We start from the raw sequence: 19,719 nt of genomic DNA, 5'->3' as shown, positions 1-19,719 counted from the left end.
GATTTGCCTGAGGCAGGAATCACTCATTCTGAAAACTGGCTAAGCAGCTGGTGCACCATCTCAGTCATTGTCCATCTAAAAGAAGCATTACTCAGCAGTCCTCCAAGTAAGAAGAAAAGTGGAGATGTGGTTCTGAGATCAGTAAGGGTTTGGAACAAAATCACTTCATGAAGATGAAAAATGTTGTCATTGCTGGAGGACTGAATCCGGGGGAACTGAGTAACTTGACAGAGCTAAAATTGACTCACACAAAATATGGAGTTCCCCGCACACGGCTCCTGATGAGTGTTTGTGTGCTGATTCAGGAGTGCTACCCACCCATGCCAGAACAGCTCAAGGGAAGCTGTTAGCTGGGAGCCCTCGCTTTTTGCAGAGGAAAAATTCAGTGCTCTGTCACATTTTGAAAGTGTGAGACAGTGAGTCACCAGCTCCACAAGAATTTCCCACAGGACCTCTGCTGCATAAGACCCCAGTTGCCATAGTGTTTCCTGAGTAAGTGCTGGAGTATCCCAGGGACCACCGATGAACAACTTTGCCAGCTCTTACCATGAGCTCTGTTGATATCATGTCAGCATCTTTCCTTCTGTTTAATTCCTTGCAGCTCATGGATCTTTCCTAATTTTAGTAAAACACGTATCTTAACAAATTATAGCAGCTTTAACTTTGCTCTGGCACTGGACTTTTGGAAATTAATGAATAGATTGGTAACGTACCTAAAAGTGTGAGTGATATCCACTATAGCAGCTGAGTTTTATTATGTTTGTTTAATAGACCAACTGAGAACCATGTTTAAACAAAGCAGGAGTTTTCAATACTTGGCTAAAAAGACATTCATGTGATCCAACTCTTCTAAAATGAATATGCAATTTTTCTGGGGCTCCCTGAGGTTGCAGATACCTCTCCTTCCACAGAACACAGAGTGCCAATAACCACGCTTATGAAAAACTGTCAAAGTGTAATTCGTATGGCTGGACACACCTGAAGTCAGCCAAACTGTCAGTTACAAATCCTCAAACCCATCAAAAAGCAGAAGAATGACACCTTCTTATTTACACCTGCCTAGGACTAGTACACTGCTTATGCAATTTTACTCATGCTGACTTGCTGATGCTTCCTGAAAAAAAAATTGAAATACCCAAATGTTTTATTTACAGACATTTTGTTGACTATCATACTTTCCCACTGCCTTCCCTTCCTGTTCCCACCCTCCCCCCCTCCATTCCTTACCTCTATGAAAAGCTGGCTAAAACATCTCTGAACTTTCAAAGTTCATTCTGCTCTACCTATGAGATCTCAGTTATGGTTTTCAGTGTTTCCATAAGCCATTAGTAGGTCTCTGACAAATGAAATTCTATTTCCATGACAGACATTACTATTTTTTCCTTGTGAGTAAAGTGTCTACTGTGAATTTTAAAATCTTCATTGTAATGAATGAAGTACACACTTTGTGAAGTCAGCCCATTCTAGGTAAGACCTATCGTGGTCCTGGAATAGCATTAGATTGTTATGAGTCCAAGAAGAGAGAATCATAGAATCAACCAGGTTGGAAGAGACCTCCAAGATCATCCAGTCCAACCTAGCACCCAGCCCTATCCAGTCAACTAGACCATGGCACTAAGTGCCTCATCCAGTCTTGAAGACCTCCAGGGATGGTGCCTCCACCACCTCCCTGGGCAGCCCATTCCAATGGCAAATCACTCTCTCTGTGAAGAACTTCTTCCTAACATCCAGCCTATACCTACCCCGACACAACTTGAGACTGTGTCCCCTTGCTCTGTTGCTGGTTGCCTGGGAGAAGAGGCCAACCCCCATCTGGCTACAACGTCCTTTCAGGTAGTTGTAGACAGTAATAAGATCACCCCTGAGCCTCCTCTTCTCCAGGCTAAACAACCCCAGCTCCCTCAGCCTCTCCTCATAGGGTTTGTGTTCCAGGCCCCTCACCAGCTTTGTTGCCCTTCTCTGGACATGCTCCAGCACCTCAACATCTTTCCTGAATTGAGGGGCCCAGAACTGGACACAGTACTCAAGGTGTGGTCTGACCAGTGCCGAGCACAGGGGAAGAATAACCTCCCATGTCCTACTGGCCACACTGTTCCTGATGCAGGCCTAATGTGTCCTCCTTTTGTTCTTAATTACATCTGGCAAAAACTGTCAAGACTACAAAATGCACAGGTGAATTCTCCATACTGTGATACTGTAATTTTAGGGCAAAAGTGAGCTGCGGAATTCTGCTCCAAAATTCCTCTAAATCTTCCTCTGAGAACTGAAGAAAAGTTTGTCAACTTGTAAAAGTTTTTAAATGAATATTGCCAAGCAGCATCTTTAAATACATACTTATTTTCAGACTTAGTTTCTTGCACCACTCTTTTATCTTGTACACGGATGACATATTTCATTCCACAAATTGACAATGCTTAAAATGTTCTGTTCTAAGTTTTAGTATACTGCAAAGCCACTGATTGCTATGGGTGTTATGAGCGATATACGACTAAGAAAAATGAGCTTACTGCTGATAAGGAACAAGAGACTTTTGTATCTTAAAAGAGTCTGAAATTCAGAAAATAGTCTCCCCAGCAGCAGACGCCCCTCAGACAGACAATGAAAGAAAAATGGTGCAAAAGGACTCTTTGTGGCTTGTTGTTTCCTTCAGCCAGAATGGTACCAAAGGTAAATAGCTCTAGCATACTCTCTGCTTGAAGAAATCTTACCTCTCTGGGAAAAAAAACATAACCCAAAGACAACCAACAGTCTAATAAAATGATCAGTGATTTTCCACTCTTGAAAAAATTATCTTAGACTCACCTTTTCTTAGTAAAATATACTTTTACTCCAGAAGCATTGCTCTTTTGAAGGCTATCATGCTGTTAACGTTTATTATAATAATGATCAGTTTAATGGAAGTGTAGTACCAAAGGCAAACCTTGGGTTGGAAACATTGTATTAAGGATTCTTTAACGAAAGGAATGAGATATATGCAAATGTGAAATAGCTCTTTTCTCTGTCTATTAATGTGTCCCTGGAATGTGAGCGAACATGATTTCAAGGTGTCAATATTTCATGCTACAGCGCAACCCTTACCTTGTATCCTGACGATTTGATATGCACTCCTCGCTTGGTCAGAGTAGATTTCATCCGGATGAAAAAAGAGCGCTCTAGAGTGTTGTCAGTGGTTAGTAAACTGGGGCTTGTAGATTCCACTAGGGAAGAGAAAAAAACAAACAAAACAAAACAAAAACAACAAAAAAAACATATACACACAATTTAGATTTTATACATCCCTTCTAAGCTACTTTTCAGGTGCAGTCCTTGAACTCACTAAAAATAAATGACTGATGGGTGCTAAGAGTGTTGTAATCAATTTACCTCATTTAGAAAACGTTTACTTAGGGAAAAAAAAAGAAAACTATAGGTATACTCAGTAAGTCTCATTTTCAAGTTATTTTTCCCATAGATTTTTCTTTCTTGCCCCCCCCCCCCAAAGATTTGCCTCATTAACACTTTCTTGCACAATTTTGTTATGAGTGGAGTTATTTTGTCAGGATATGGCATTGTTTCACAAAATGGCCAAGTTCATTATTTTGTGAAAGGCAAAGTCTTGCTGAGATATCCAATTCTGCCTGCTGAAACAGGCTGCAAATTCTGCAGGTTTTTTTTTCCTTAGCCCCACTCACAGTGATACTTAGGGCTCCTAACTTGCAGTGATACCTAGGGCATGTCACAGGGTTTGAGTGCCTTGGTTTCCCCATTACTGAGGGTAAATTATTATCAATAAAGCACTGAAGGCAAAAAATGCTCAAGTAAATGATGCACATTATTATTATTGTCATCCTCATAATTGTTAATTAATGGTGACTAATTAGTTACTAATGAAATATCTTCGTAGTCCAATGGAAAAGATATTTTCTGTCTCAGACTAGAACTTTCACCTGTGCTTCTCACTCCCTCAACTGCAACCACTTAAAACAGTAAATAATATACTCTTAGTCAACCACTTAAAACAGTAAATAATATACTCTTAGTACAAAGCATGGTTAAACAGTAGGCACAACTCCAGTCAGCACTGAGGTAACCTTTATTATCACTATTTTTAGTCCTGATAATCAATCTCTCTCCATAACATTGTTTATGGGAAAATTCTGGAGCACTACTGGAGATTAAAGGAACTTTCAGCTGCAGTGAGTAATTAACACCAAATACAAAAGTTGCTTTGAAATTACTCTGCTATTGTTTTGGAGAAACAATGAAATTCCTAGCAGAAAGTACTCAAATATTAAAAAAAAAAAAAATCCCATTTGTTAAGCAGTTGACAGAAACAGAAAATACTTGTTTGTGAGCTGAGGATTACATGGAATTGTCCTTGATTTAATATGGTCTTGTGTTTGTGACATTTCATCTCCATTGTGATGAAATAACTGACAACAGTGCCCCTTTCTTTAGTGGCTCTCTTAAGATTTTTTTGTTCTAGAGAGCATGAATTCGATGTCATTTTAAATGTACAGCTCTTTATCACTCGAGGGAAAAGCAGAGCCATGTTATATTTAGTACTTTCATTTCTTCTGATTAAATATGAATTACTATGAAATTTTTCTCATCATCTAACACGCCATAATACGCCAACAGCTTTTTAATACACTATATAAGCACAAACTTCTGCTCTAAGAGTTTAATTTGCCCCTCTAATCCAATCACATCAACCTTATTTCTCTTATCAGAGATTCCCATTTTGAATTAAATGAGCTCATTAGTTTTAATCAAAAGCAGAGAGATCAAAACTTAAACGTAAATGCTTTAGATCAGAACTGTCAGTCAGCCGTGCAGTTCTATTTTACTAAAACACAAGATCAGAGACCCTTAGAACCAATTTTTTTCTCGTAAGGGATGCCAAGAGCTTGAAGATGCTATATCCACATTTTCCCCCCCACCCCTCTTGCTCCCAAGGACAGATTATACATTTAAGGTTAGCTTTAATTTAGAATTGTGGCTTTTTTTTCCATCCTGGTGGAAATGGGAAAGTATGCCACTCTGCTGTTGTCTCTTTCACATTTATTGGTGCTGGTCCTTGGAGACCTGAATGAATGTGAAGCCATCACAATCCATGCAACAAACCTGTTCTCAAGAAAAAAAAATCAGTTTTGTTCAGCAATATCATCTAAGAAATAAAACTCTGAAAGGACAGATAGGCATTTCTGGGTGCAGGATAGTGGAATCCCGAAAAAGCAACCAGGGTTACTGGGATACCAGCAGCACTGATAAAACCAGGATCATAATTAATTATTGTTTTTATTGTATGCTACTCTGCAGTGCAGTATTTAAAGAGTACATTAAGAAACCACAGCGTGGGTGCTTCCTGCTGTGTAAAGAAATGCTAAAATCAGTTTAACAAGCGCTGTTGTTGCAGTCCAGCACATTATACTCTAGCACAGGCAGTAAGTACAGTAAGACCTCATGTTTTAAAAGTAATTACCTAAACACGCAGAAGTAATGTTAATTAAACACCCAATATCTCAAGCTGGAAAAATCATCAGGTTGTCGTACATATGTACCATTCCCAGGCAGATGAAATTAAAATTTCTCTTTCATACACAGTTTTATGAAAGAAAGGAAAACATCTGACATATACTACAGTGTACTTGTCCTTGGAATTTTCTGGGATCATGTCACTTTATATTCTAAATTTAAAGCTATTTTGCTGTTACTATACTGTGTTGCTGTTCCTACACTATTTTACTGTTACTATACTGCCGTTACTGTGTTGCCATTGTGTGTTGCTGTGGAGTTGACATCGCGTTACAATTGCGCTGCTGCTGTATGTTACAGCAATACTACAGCATCACAATCCTACAACGGAATGGTTTGGCTTGGAAGGGATGTCTAAAGGTTATCCAGTCTAACCCTCCTGCAGTCAGCAAGGGCACCCTCAACTAGATGAGCTTACCCAGAGCTCTGATGAGCCTTACTTTGAATATCTCCAGGAATGGGGCCCCGACCACATTCCTGGGCAACTTGTTCCAGCGTTCCACTACCCTCATAGTAAAGAGCTTGTTCCTAACATTCAATCTCAATCTGCCTTTCTCTACTTGGAACCCATTACCCCTTGTCCTACCACTAGACATTTGTAAACAAGCCTATGTAGCCTTTCCTATAGGCCGTCTTCTTGTACTGGCAGGCTGCTATTAGGTCTCCCTGGAGCCTTCTCTTCCTCAGCCTGAGCAATGCCAGCTCCCTCATCCTGTCCTCATAGCTGAGGTACTCCAGCCCTCTGATCATTTTCATGGCCCTCTTCTGCACCCACTCCATCAGGTCCATATCCTTCCTGTATTGGAGGCTCCATAGTTGGATGCAGTACTCCAGGTGAGGCCTCACCAGAGCAAAGTACAAACCTGCAGATCTCTAACTGAATGCTGTAAAATGCACACAGTTTATCCAACAGACTGAAAGTGTCTACCATATAAATATGTGTTCTGAGGTGGTACCAGAGAGTGTCTGTGTGAGATGGGATTAGTTACCTAAAAGTCCAGACCAACTTACGAACAGCATTCTGAATTTCTCTCAGGAGAGAACCACTCCATGGACAGTACAAACCCACACTGAGAGCTGCACCCACTGACTGTGGCTACTCTGACAAGGCTAACGGTGACTGTGCATTCAAGATGTTAAAAATGGGATGTGTACAGAACAATCTCATGGATGGCAGTGAGTTTAGCACAGGGGTATATAGAATATGGTTCATTAGGATTTCTCATGAGAGATGTCAAATGCCTATCACTTGGCCTTTTACATTTTTTTCTCTCCAATTATGAGTCCATGATTCCATTAATCTTAGGACTATCAGAATGAAGCTCTACAGCAATTAACTTTTGAAGACAGCTTCTTAAAAAAAACAATGTAATGAAAGACCTTTAACAATTCCTGAAATAAGGTAGGTCCACTTGGCTTGATGCTATAGTGACTAAAGATGTCAATTACACCGAAAAATAGTGCTCCTGGGCTGAATTTACTGAGTCTAAAGCATACAGTTGAGTTATAAACCTCCAAAAACGTGATTTTAGAATGGTAATAATATGATAAAAGTCAGTCCTCACTGTGTGCAAATGAAAGCACCATACAGACTGTCAGGCTTAGAAGTACAAAAGGTAAGTCTGGATTGCCTTTGCAAAACAGCTAACAGTGTACTCTTTGGGGAAAGCACTTGCCTTTGTGTGTCCTTAAATATGTCTGGCAGATATTACTAAAGGAAGAACCTTCTTCTCTTTCCACTCCCGAAGTGGCTAATGCAGGATGAGATTTCTGGACACAAGGAACACATTGTCCGTTTCAAAGAGCTTGAAGCTGTGACCCACTATACCCATCTGAAAGTGCCACATATGTTAGGACATTTACTAAGAGCCGTGGAGCCAGATAGGAAGACAGTAGGAACCAGAAGCCAATTCACAATATCTACTCATCTCCTCCTATGCGATTCTTTATGAACCAGACTCATAGCTCTGACCCTTTAATTGGCTCTGCCTTGGGAATAATCTTGGGCCCAGATCCCACAAAGCAGTCATGCTCTGTTTAACTTCTCATGCTGGAAGAGTTCTTCTGATGTTAGTGAATAAATATGCACATAAGTGAGTTCCATGGCTCTGATCCTGCAGTAATCTGGAGGTGCCCTATGTATCTGTGAGCAGCCTGACCACCTTAATGCTATAGAACAAAACAATGTAAAGCAATGCAAATAATTGCTATTACACAGCAACAGCAAAGCACTATCCCTAGGACTGATTCACAAACACATTCAAATGCAGATAAACAAATTTTCCCTCAGGAAAAAGGAAGTTCGAAATTTGATTTATGTCTTAAATAACAAAATGCTGCCAAAGCAGGCTGAATAAATATTCACCAACTTCTGTTCCTCCCCCCCCCCTCCCCCATACATTAAAAATAATTGAGAGGAGAAAAATGCATTTTTTGCATGTCAAACAGATAAACTTCTTAAGGGTATCAGAAGCTATAGAAGGAAAAGCCAAACACCAGCAAGGAATTTAAGGGAGTTGGTGTGGAAAAAAGCTTATGGTTTAATATATGGAAAATTCTGGATTTGGTAACAGTTTGGGAAGTCTTCACCTGGTTTTCATTTCTCTCCCTTGACAGTCCCTAAAGCTTTTAAGAGGCATTCTCAAATACCACCTATACAGTTCACAGAAGAAAAACAGTAAGAGCAGCAGAGATCTCTTCTCATCTTCTACACTTGCAAACCTCTATTCACTTTATGAAAAAGATGATGCTCCTTTGCACAGGCAATTCAGAACCACTGTGCTCAACTGAATAATTAAGTAATATAAAGCTACCATTTTCAGTGGGATTAGGCACTTTTTGGTAAAAGATTCTATTTCTTCTGTGCAGTTTAATGTTTGTAACCAGGCACTAAAAGACTCCAGGAAAAATTACCCTGGAGTAGTTAACTGCCCTGGGTGTTGTTAGTTTTTTTTGTTGATGTTGTTTTTTGTTTGTTTGTTTCATATTAGCGACTCTTAATAAAGTATTATTTTAATCAAAAGGTGACTCAACAAACAAACAAAAAACCACAAACCAAACAAACCAAACAATCAAAAAACCTCCCAACCCTAAAGCCACTGCTACCATTCTCTCTCCGTAGCTTACAGATCAAACTTGATTATTTCATAAAGTAAAAGATAGATTTTCCCCCCCCCCAACTACTGTCCCAGCAAACACAATTCAGAAGTTTGAATCCAAGACAGTTTGTTTCCAGTAAGTGCAAGCTACTATCAAATTTTACACAGCACTTGTGCAAATGCATGGTTTTAAAATGAAACAGGGCCAGTCTGATTACAAGCTGAACATGGGCAAGTACTGGAAGCAAAAGCTTGGTCTAGGAAGGTGCTGAAGATCCTTGAGCTGTTTGGATGAACCACTTTCTGGCTTATTTATGCAGAGAGGCAGTTTGTCTGCAGGTCAGCTGATGAACACATGGCTAGTAATTTCTACAGGTGCTCTCTTGGTCTTGCTGGTGTTCTTAGCATATTGCAAAATCAAAGCCTATCTGAACTACTCAGTTAACACTGGAGGGGACAAAGAAGAAGCTAATTCCTTTGTCCAAGCCAATACTATTTCTAAAAGGAGCTATAGGATTTCCCCCCCCTCTGCTGCCCCATAAGCTGACATTTGAATTTGTGGATATTTGGATCTGAAATTCATAGTATTCATATCTGTTTTGCTATTTACTGAAAAGCTGAAGAAGTTAAGGCCTTTGGTGACTTAGTTCCCTTCTTTCCTTCATAGAGGCTGAATAATGTTGGGTTCTGGTCAAGGCCTCACTGAAAAGCACAAGGCTCAGGGCAGTTTTTCCAAAAGAAATGGAAAAAAGGATGATTTCCTCTAAAGAATTTATTGCTAGGTAATGTTTTCAGGCAAGATAATAAACTGTTCTTTCTTGCCATTCTACCTCCAAGATGAAGACAATTCTCTTTTCATGACCTATAAGCCTATTAGAAATTCATAGAATCAACCAGGTTGGAAAAGACCTCCAAGATCATCCAGTCCAACCTATCTCCCAGCCCTATCCAGTCAAGTAGACCATGGCACTAAGTGCCTCATCCAGTCTTTCCTTGAACACCTCCAGGGACAGTGACTCCACCACCTCCCTGGGCAGCCCATTCCAATGGCAAATCACTCTCTGTGAAGAACTTCCTCCTAACATCCAGCCCATTACAACTTGAGACTGTGTCCCCTTGTTCTATTGGTGGTTGCCTGGGAGAAGAGACCAACCCCCACCTGGCTACAATCTCAAACATAAAAACTTTAAACCCTATCAGACTTATTTTTCAAGCTGGTTCTTTTCATACCTTTGTTTTTCACTCTCAACTCTCCAAATATTCCAGGTCTAATAACTGATCAGATGGGTTGCTATCTCAAATGGTTTCATTTAGGTTGTCATTATATAAAAACCTTAATTCTTTACAGCTCATTTAACATTGAAACCCTACTTATATATTTATTTCCTATTTTCATAATAGTAATATAGATATATAATCACATATAGAAACATGATTGTTTTTTGTAATAAAAAATCTGTAATTCCTGGGCTATGCCCCACATGTAATGGTGCAGATATATGAAACTGGGAGAACAAATGACTAACCTAGGTATTTACAGCATACCTATTTAATGTGATAAAAGTACACATGGGCAGGCAAAAGTCAGCAGTGAAGTAGCTGTGGATATAGATACAACAGCCTGAAAAGTGGGATGACATTTACACATCTGCCTTGTACACTGTGGATTTACAAGCCCTTGGATATTACACAGGAATCTGTTGACTTGAACTGTTTGGCTACAACATAGTGTGGCTAATAATTTTAACTTGCACAGTTAATCCCAACTTTTTGGTCTGTTGAAAACTGTCTCCAGTGGAAGTAATGAAAACCCCTGAGTTTAATCTTAGAACATTTAATGGGACAATCTGTTAGAAATGCATTAGGAACAGTTCCTTCATTTCAGGGATGAATTCTAAGTGACTGAAGGCTTAATTCAGTCATCTACACATGGGTCTACAATATTCTTATGAGCTGCTCCACAGAGTGAGAGATGTGTACAGCAATGAGAGTTTCACCCAGGACCTCCAGAAACCCAAGTCTTCTTGGAGTGGTTGATGTTTGCCAGGTGTGTTTGTCTCAAGCAGCACAAGTTTGTTGCCTTTGGGAGGCTTAAGTCATTACAACCTGGTCCCATTTAAGTAAGCAGTAATACTATGAAAAGAGTCAAGTTCTGGCTTATTATTTTAGCATTTCAGGCATCCCCTCTGGTTTGTTGCTCAGGGCTTTGGTTGCACTTGCCAACATTCTGTCTGGTGCATTTGGTTACCCTAAATTCTGTGTTAATTCCTCAAACACAGCAGACTTAACACTAACCACAGGCAAAAGAAGCCAGAATTCTCTAATGGAGATTAATGATGGTTTATAAATGTGTAAGTAAAACTCTGCATGAAGTTACTGGTAAAATAAGTTACAGTTACATAACTGCATATAGAAACAATACAACTTCAATGTGCAAACTATGTGTATGTGTATATATACACACAATACAACTTTAATGTGCAAATTATATTTGTCTGTAATTACTAATGTTCAGTCTGCAGCTTTTACAAGTGCAAACAGTTCTACGTGCAGACTGCATTTCAGGCACACAAAAAGACTATATCTGCAGAGAAATAAACAACGCTCTGAAAAGTTCTCCTGTAGAGTTACAAATGAGCTTACCCTGCTGCTGGTTTTTAACCTAGACTAGGTCCATGTACTAGCTACAGATAGGTAGGATAAACTACAGTACAGACTTGCTAACAGACTTACCCTAATATACAAAGAAACTTTGGAATGTTATCCTCGTGGAACCCAAGTCATCCAGACTACTCTTTTTTGGACTAAGAAGTATTAATTTACAGAATTATATATATATATATTTGGTTGGAAGAGACCTTCAAGGTCATCCTGTCCAACCTTTGACCCAGCACTTGGTCAACACTAAACCATGTTCCTAAGCATCAGGTCCACACACTGCTTAAAACACCTCCGGGAATGGTAACTGCTCTGAGCAGGCCATCCCATTTCTAATTTCTAATACAAGATAGGCTTTCTGGGCCACTTGGGCACTCTACTGACTCATATTCAGCTGACTCTCAACCAACACATGCAGGTCCCTCTCCAAGTTGAAGTTCTAGCTACATATCCCCTGGTCAGTAGTTTACCATGGGGTTGTTGCGACCCAGGTGCAGGACCTGGCACTTGGCCTTGTGAACTTCCTCCAGCTGCCTTTGCCCATCAGTCTAATCTGTCTAGATCTCACTATAAAGCTTCCCTATCTTCTGGCAGATCACCCCCCAGATTGGTGTCATCTGCAAACTTACTGAGGGATCCTCATCCAGATCATTAATAAAGATATCAAAGAGGACAGTCCCCAGTACTGAACCCTGGGGGACACCACTAGTTATTGGGTGCCAGTCAGATTTAACTCCACTCACCACCAGTCTTTGGGCCTAGCCATCCAGCCATTTTTTATGCAGTACCTCTCAAAGTTTCCTCTCTCCTTCTGCATCTTCTTCTGCTTCCTCTTCTAGCGTAGAAATATGTCACGTTATGCGATTAATTCCCAACATATGCAATTCACTTCCCACATAAACCTTATCCCACAGAATTCTTTATCTATCTTGTAAAATTTAGAATGCATTAGGTGTCCAGATAGAGCTATAAAGGGTTGTCAGGACGAAGCTATGAATAAGATTTTTGTTACTCCTATAATGCTCCAAGACAGACTTTACAACAAACTTTGTTAGGTCAGTGGTGAATGAAATACATCAGAGCTTTTTTGCCTGTTTGAAAAAAAACCAAACCAGAAAAATGTAAAGATTTGCTATTAACAGAAGTAATCATGGCAGGAAACTTTAACTCTGAAAAAGCCTTTGGAAGTGTTACAGTCTACTGGGCTTCAATGCATTATCTGAACACTCACAGATGTATCCACATTCATCCAACAGACTGGAACAACACTCCAAGAGCTGTTATGGTCTAGTGAGTGAGCTGTACATAAGCCATGCTGCATATGAAGCTCAAATTTCCTTCTATGTTTTTACATTTAAAATGAATTTATTTTAAGCAATGGAATAAATAATCTGACCTGTCAGCTTGGTTTCAAATGAGGTCAGCAGCACTCAAATTATCAAGGTTCAGTGACAGTTCCAAAGAAGACTAGCACAGTGGCATTGCACTTGTATTGCAGCAATTCTAATAAACTTTACAGCAGCTAGGTGAGGCCAGGATGCCAGAAGAGTAGGGGATTATAAGTAACAGCACACCCATCCTCTGCTAGGGAATGGGTAAGGAGAAAAGAAGCAGGGAAATGAAGAAATAGAAAGGTAAAAAAGGACTCTTTTACTAGAGTAAAAGTTCACTGCATTCCCTGAGAGCTTTATTTCTCACTGGCCTGTACAGGACTCGATGCTAAATGTCCTTTGAGATGTGGCTGCTTTCCACAATTTCAAATGACCATTATCATTATTGAGTAATCTCTTTTGAACAGTTTTGAGCATTTTGTTTCAGCACAAAACTGCCTTTAAACATTGATGCTTTGGCCCCTTTCATGCCCTAGATGGATCAGCTGAGAGTACTTTTTCTCTCTTGCTAGTTTTCTGATCTTGCATAGTAAGTCCTGAATCATTAACTTACACTCCGGAGCATAGCTGCGAGAATAACTGTGGTTCAGAGCGGCCAATAATGACCCACTAAAGTTCTGTCCCAGCACATGGCACATAAAACACCCCCCAACAAACATTAAAAAGTCCCTTCTGATGTTGCCTAACATTGCTAACCTGCTTGGGCTTCAAAAGCACAATAAAGAGGTTGCTTTCCAAATTTTCATATGCCAAATGGGAGGTGCTTGTGGGTGAAGCTTTTCCCTGAGGCAGAGAAGAGCAGCTGAGTTACCTCATACAGCTCAGTCAATGTTTGGATGATCCCACTCTGGGGAAACATACACAAGTGTCAAAGTCAAGCTGCAGCTAGTGGATGTTTCTGTACTCAGCAACTAAGCAGTAGAAAAGTTCAAGAGAATATCATAAAGTCTTTGAGAGCACATGACATCCAGCAGGAGCTATTATGCAGCAGCCTGTGTATCAGGGAACAGTCTGAATGCAAAAAAAATGAGTGTTTTAAATCTTAGCGGAATACCTCTGTAAATATAGCCACTTGAGGAATCTATTTCTTCAGAAAATATCTTCCATGCTGCTGGGATATTTGGGGGATTCTATTTTCAATACCTGTGTTCTGGATCTAGTACAGCAATGCTTTTATCACAACAATAAAATGGTTATGAGCCAATTCCTCATATAAACCAGTCAGTAACAGTGGGGCTTTTTTATGACAAACATGATGTCAGACAAAGGGCATCAGGACTTAGTCTTTGCACTACAATAGAAAATAAGAATACATAAACACCTTTGTGAAGCAGCTTGAAAACCCATGTTTTCTATTAAAAAGTCATGTTCAATCTTCACTGTTGATAGAACAGAATAGCTAACACAGAGAACATTGTATATCAGAAAGGTCAATAGTTATTATGAGCTACAAATATATTTTTTTCCCTACCCTTCAGGCTGTTTAGCGCATATCACAGCATGAGCAGCTGTCTTCTTTAATGCTTTTAAAATTAGAATCCCAAAGAGGAAGAAAAAAATTACATTACAGTGATTGCTCTTTGCTTTTCTAAGTTTACTTTAATACACTGTTTTATATACATGGATCTTCCATGCAGCCTAACCAAGGGGCAGTAGCCGCTTGCTAGTATTTACTGGATTGCTCTATCCATGTACATAGAAGCCTGTCTGCACACACACACACACACCCCCCGCCAAAAATCACTGCACAAATTGCCTAACCTTGCTGAATAACCTTTCTAGAAAAGCATGGAGCTGCTGAGCACATGTTGCAATGAAGCAAGCACAGATGTGCAAGCGCAGACTGACCGTTACTAATGATGAAGGCTTACTGGTTCGGCAGCAATAAATACCGAATACCATCTGACCTACTGCTCTTTGCTCATACACTGAAAATGGAATTAAAAAGTTGGTGAGACCGTGGCACCATTTAACTTTTTTTTTTTAAACACAGTATTTGGGGTCATGTTTGCTAAGAGTGAACAACTACTTAAACTGTAAACAGGTTTCCATTCTGTTCTTTGGATTTCAGTCATATGGACTCTGCTAGACTGTTCCCTATGCCAAGTTTGAACCTTATCTAGATAGGTATTGTTGTGTCAAATGCAAATTGGTATTTAATAAATACTTTGGACTATGGAAGGCATGAAATAGTTTTCTTTATAAAGTGACTTTTTCAGGTAGTTTAGAATGATTCAATTGTTAAAAAAAAAAGTCACAAAACCCAAGTCAGACTTAAAAGCCATATGTTGTCAACAGAAGATGACTATAATTGGTGAGAAGAGCATTTGCCCCATGGAGTTTAATGTTTATCTCACAGACAACTTCATTACTGGGCAATGGCAACAGGCATGATGCTGTATCATGACAACATGCAGAATCTTCAGGGGATAAAGAGAAAGGCTGCAGATTTTGCAGAGGTAGTCCTGGGCCTTCCTATGAATATACCCTGTGAATTACTTTCTCCAGCTGCATGGATTCATAGTTCAGAAGACAAGCAAGCAACACTTGAAATGTCAGAAAACATATAATTCTTATACACAGGATTATCCAGGTCATAAACCAGTATCATAGAGCACAGTATCACAGAATCAAACAGGTTGGAAGAGACCTCCAAGATCATCCAGTCCAACCAAACCAGTGTGACTAACACTTATTTTTAAAGGAAAAAAATAAAAGGAAGAACTTAAATGATATATACTTCCCATCCCTTGCCCCAAGCAGGAACTATTACTTAAACATAAAAACTCTTGTCCTCAGCACTGTGCATCCAAATTCAATTTGGAATACTACCAACATTTCATTGTTATGAGATTCTCTGTGCAACTGTTTGCTCTTGTCTGTCATTAAGAAACTTCAGTCCAGACAGAACCAGGAAGGCTGCTAACCCTGCTGCTGCTGAGGAACTTGCTAGCATAGCTGGCATGGCAGGTAGCTGTTCATAAATCATAATCATAGAATCATAAAATCACCCAGGTTGGAAGAGACCTCCAGGATCATCCAGTCCAACCTAGCATCCAGCCCTATCCAGTCAACTAGACCAAGGCACTAAATGCCTCATCCAGTCTTTTCTTGAACACTCCCAGGCATGGTGACTCCACCACCGCCCTGGGCAGCCCATTCCAATGGCAAATCACTCTACTACGAGGTACTGCTTTGCTACTGTGTTGCTTGGTAGCACTTCCAGCAGCAGCCTTCACTTTCAAGGCTCATGTTTCTGGTTGCAGAGGAGGCAAGAGGGCAAACTATCTGCGTATCTCTATAGCTTTGTCCCTTAGTGCCACTTCCTGTTAGAGTGTTTTCTCCTTAGAGTAGCATACTAAAATAGGGCAGTGATATACCAAAACAAGTTCTTAAACAGCTAAGTCAGCATTTAGAGATTTCTTTGTGTAAACAAAAATTACCAAAAAACCCCAAAAAAGCCTAAACCAACAACAAGCACAATGTCATTGAAATTCAAAGAGTTGAGAACAGGTATCTCCAAAAAATGACAGACAAGACTGCTGAAAACAGATATCTAACAGCAGTTCCAGTGGGCTGCAGCCATGCATTATTCTTAGGCAAAAAAAACCAAACTCATTCAAATTATTTGGTGAAAAGAAATGTCAAATGAACCGGACATCTTACTTGTATTATTTTTTCTCCCTCTATTTATTTTGCACTGGGGAGTTAAGAAGGTTTTCTGACAGATACAATTAGAATCTGTCACATAACACAGGAAACAACATTTTAAAAATCAACCCACAGTGCAGGTATTTTGGCAGATTTCTCACGTAGCTTGAATGGTAAACACTTAACAGGATGAATTCTGGGTTGCTTTGTTGTTTGTTTGTTTTCTTTCTTTATTTTAACAATGGGAACAATTCCTTCAAGCTTTAAGCAAACCCAAGATAAAAGGAGTAGGATTATCAATAATAGTTACTCTTCCTTTTAATATTTTTTTTTGTTAGCCTATTTTTCTATCTCCAGTGTTTGCAAACTGAGTAACTTGGAGAATGATCTATTAGATGCAGGCAGAACACAGTATGATAGATGAAACTTCCACGGTACAGGATTTTCTGAGTTCGTTTCTGAGTTTAAAATGTTCTACATTGCATTTTCACAACCCTGGAGTTTGCACTGTTTCTTTTCCCTGCAAGTCTGAAGATCACCCCATGGATTAACAAATGATTGAGGATTCTCTCTTAAAAGACTCTTTAAAAAACTGTCAGAATCAGCCTGAGACAAAGATTTATTATGAACTATTTAAAGGGCTTAATATATGTATCCCCAAAGAGCCCTTGGAGCAAACTAAAAAGGAAGAATGGAATTCTCAAAGAATGGGAAAAATCTCCAATGCCCCACTTTCTTCACACCATGATTACTGTTTACTCAAGGATAAAATGCCTAACCTGTCACATGAAGTTTTCAGAAGCCACAGTACTGCTGATGTACAGGAAAAAAATCCAAAACAATGAGCCTCGACAGTAATATGCCTAAGAAAGGCAGCTGTAATTTGCTTTCTAACCTGTTCACTAACACACTAATGTGGCTACATCTTGTAGAAAGGGCTGCTCTCCTGACCCAGACAGCAATCAAACAACTGCCAGAGTGTTTGCTGTCACACAAGCTGTGACCATTATCTTAATTATACGTCACCATATAACAAACCTTCCCTAATGAGCAACTCTTCTCCCACCTGTGTGCCAGCTAACCCTTCTGTCCTTGAAGAGCACCACTGCAGATGATTTCAATTTGAAATCTGAAAAAGCATAATCATAAGCATTCCTTCCATCACACAGAAATGTTGCACATTTTAACTGGGTTAGTTGCTTTATTAGAGCACTAATACTAATATATATATATATATATATATATATATATGTACAGATCTATACTAAAGAAAAAGAATCAGAAAGAAAGATGCAAAATTTAAGCAAGGCTTTAAGAGTATGTTCACATCTAAGTATGTTCATCTTGACCTGTTCTTTTGTGTTTAAAGAAGCGTGCAAAATGCGTTTACACTGACATTTCCCATTTTGTGCCTAAACCCAGACACCACACCCAGGTTCACAGTTTACACAAATAGCTGCCTTTGCTCTCTGAAACTAACTTCTAGCATGGTACACTTTTTCTTCCTGCCTAGTTTTTCTGTCTATATACAGCATTTAATTTTCCTCTGTTATCTGACATTTAGGATGTTTTTGTTCACATCACAATTTACAGGACACTATATCCAATAAAGGACAGCTTGTCTTTCAACAAAAGTTAGATCTGTGTTCTATCTTAGATGCACTACAGAGAAAAGAGGGCAAGAGTGAGGCACAGGAATCCTGTTTTAGCCTACCTGGCATATCTTATGGGACAGATGTAACATTTTACCTTCTCATGCTAAATGCAGACTTCCTATCTGCTTTGTGTTTTATTACCCAAGTAAAAGTGGGAACCAATGTAGAAAGACTTAAAAATGTAGAGACTTAAAATTACATCAAAAGATGATCAGGAGGAACATGAGAGGGACCTAAACAGCAGTCAGGGCAGACAACAAGAGATGAAATTTCATGCTAACAAGTGTAATGTGCAGCACACGCTCTTGTAGAAATTACTCCTGTATATTGAACCCTTTTAAATAACTATAACTATGTAATAGAAAGGTAAATATCTCAGTAAAAAACATCTGCTCTGTATGGAGACCATTATGACTAAAAAGTCAAATGAGACATTAGGAGAATAAAAAGTGATACAAAATTAATAAATTAACAAGAATGCATTACAGTGTCATTATGTAAAATTAAAAGTACAAATTTTACACTGAATGATGTGTTCATTTCTGGTCATTCACTGTTAAAAGAGAGAAAGGCAACAGAAAAATCTAATAGAAGGACAACTGAAAGGAAATTAATAAGATTATAAATATTTAGCTTTGACAGACAATAAGAAGTGAGATGACAAAAGGTATATAAAGTACTGAATGATATATAGATTATATAAAAGCAAGGGGATTTCCAGTAAACTGAAGTGAAAGCATATTTTGATCTGATTAAGAAAAAAATCATAAAAAGAAATAATTTCATAGAATCAACCAGGTTGGAAGAGACCTCCAAGATCATCCAGGCCAACCTAGCACCCAGCCCTATTCAGTCAACTAACCCATGGCACTAAGTGCCTCATCCAGTCTTCTCTTGAACACCTCCAGGGATGGTGACTCCACCACCTCCCTGGGCAGCCCATTCCAATGCCAATCACTCTCTCTGGGAAGAACTTCCTCCTAACATCCAGCCTAGACCTCCCCCAGCACAACTTGAGACTGTGTCCCCTTGTTCTGCTGCTGGTTGCCTGGGAGAAGAGACCAACCCCCACGGAGCTGCCACCTCCCCTCAGGTAGTTGTAGACAGCAATGAGGTCACCCCTGAGCCTTCTCTTCTCCAGGCTAAACAACCCCAGCTCCCTCAGCCTCTCCTCATAGGGTTTGTGTTCCAGGCCCCTCACCAGCTTCACTGCCCTTCTCTGGACATGTGATACAGTACTTCAACATCTCTCCTGAACTGAGGGAGCCAGAACTGGACACAGTACTCAAGGTGTGGCCTGACCAGTGCCGAGCACAGGGGAAGAATAACCTCCCTTGTCCTACTGGCCACACTGTTCCTGATGCAGGCCAGGATGCCATTGGCCGTCCTGGTCATCTAGGCACACTGCTGGCTCATCTTCAGCTACTATCTTCCAGTACCCCCAGGTCTCTTTCTGCCAGGCTGCTTTCCAGCCACTCTGTCCCCAGTCTGTAGCAGTGTGTGGCGTTGCTGTGGCCAAAGTATAGAGCCCTGCGCTTGGCCATGTTAAATCTCATCCTATTGGCCTCTGCCCACTCATCCAGCCTGTCAAGGTCCCTCTGTGGGACTCTTCTACCCTCCAGCAGATTGACACCTGCTCCTAGCTTGGTGTCATCTGGACTCAATCCTCTGGTTATAGATCCTCAATAAAGATACTGAACAGGACTGGGCACAGCACTCAGTCTAGGGGAACACCGCTAGTGACTGGCT

General features: G+C 39.9%; 1 protein-coding gene across 15 annotated transcripts in view; it reads right to left on the bottom strand.

Moving 5' to 3' along the window:
* Nucleotides 1-19,719, bottom strand: part of NPAS3 (neuronal PAS domain protein 3) — a 665,104-nt gene that overhangs the window by 62,084 nt on the left and 583,301 nt on the right. For all 15 annotated transcript variants that reach the window (XM_064148527.1, XM_064148538.1, XM_064148548.1 and 12 more), the window contains one exon: nt 3,079-3,197. In XM_064148527.1, the coding sequence (XP_064004597.1) occupies nt 3,079-3,197 (119 nt within the window). The remainder of the gene's footprint in view (nt 1-3,078; nt 3,198-19,719) is intronic.

The sequence above is a fragment of the Pogoniulus pusillus genome, chromosome 1, assembly GCF_015220805.1.
Source record: "Pogoniulus pusillus isolate bPogPus1 chromosome 1, bPogPus1.pri, whole genome shotgun sequence".
Classification (NCBI taxonomy): domain Eukaryota; kingdom Metazoa; phylum Chordata; class Aves; order Piciformes; family Lybiidae; genus Pogoniulus; species Pogoniulus pusillus.
The sequence above is the reverse complement of the archived record's forward strand: the minus strand, read 5'-3'. Positions and strand labels throughout refer to the sequence as shown.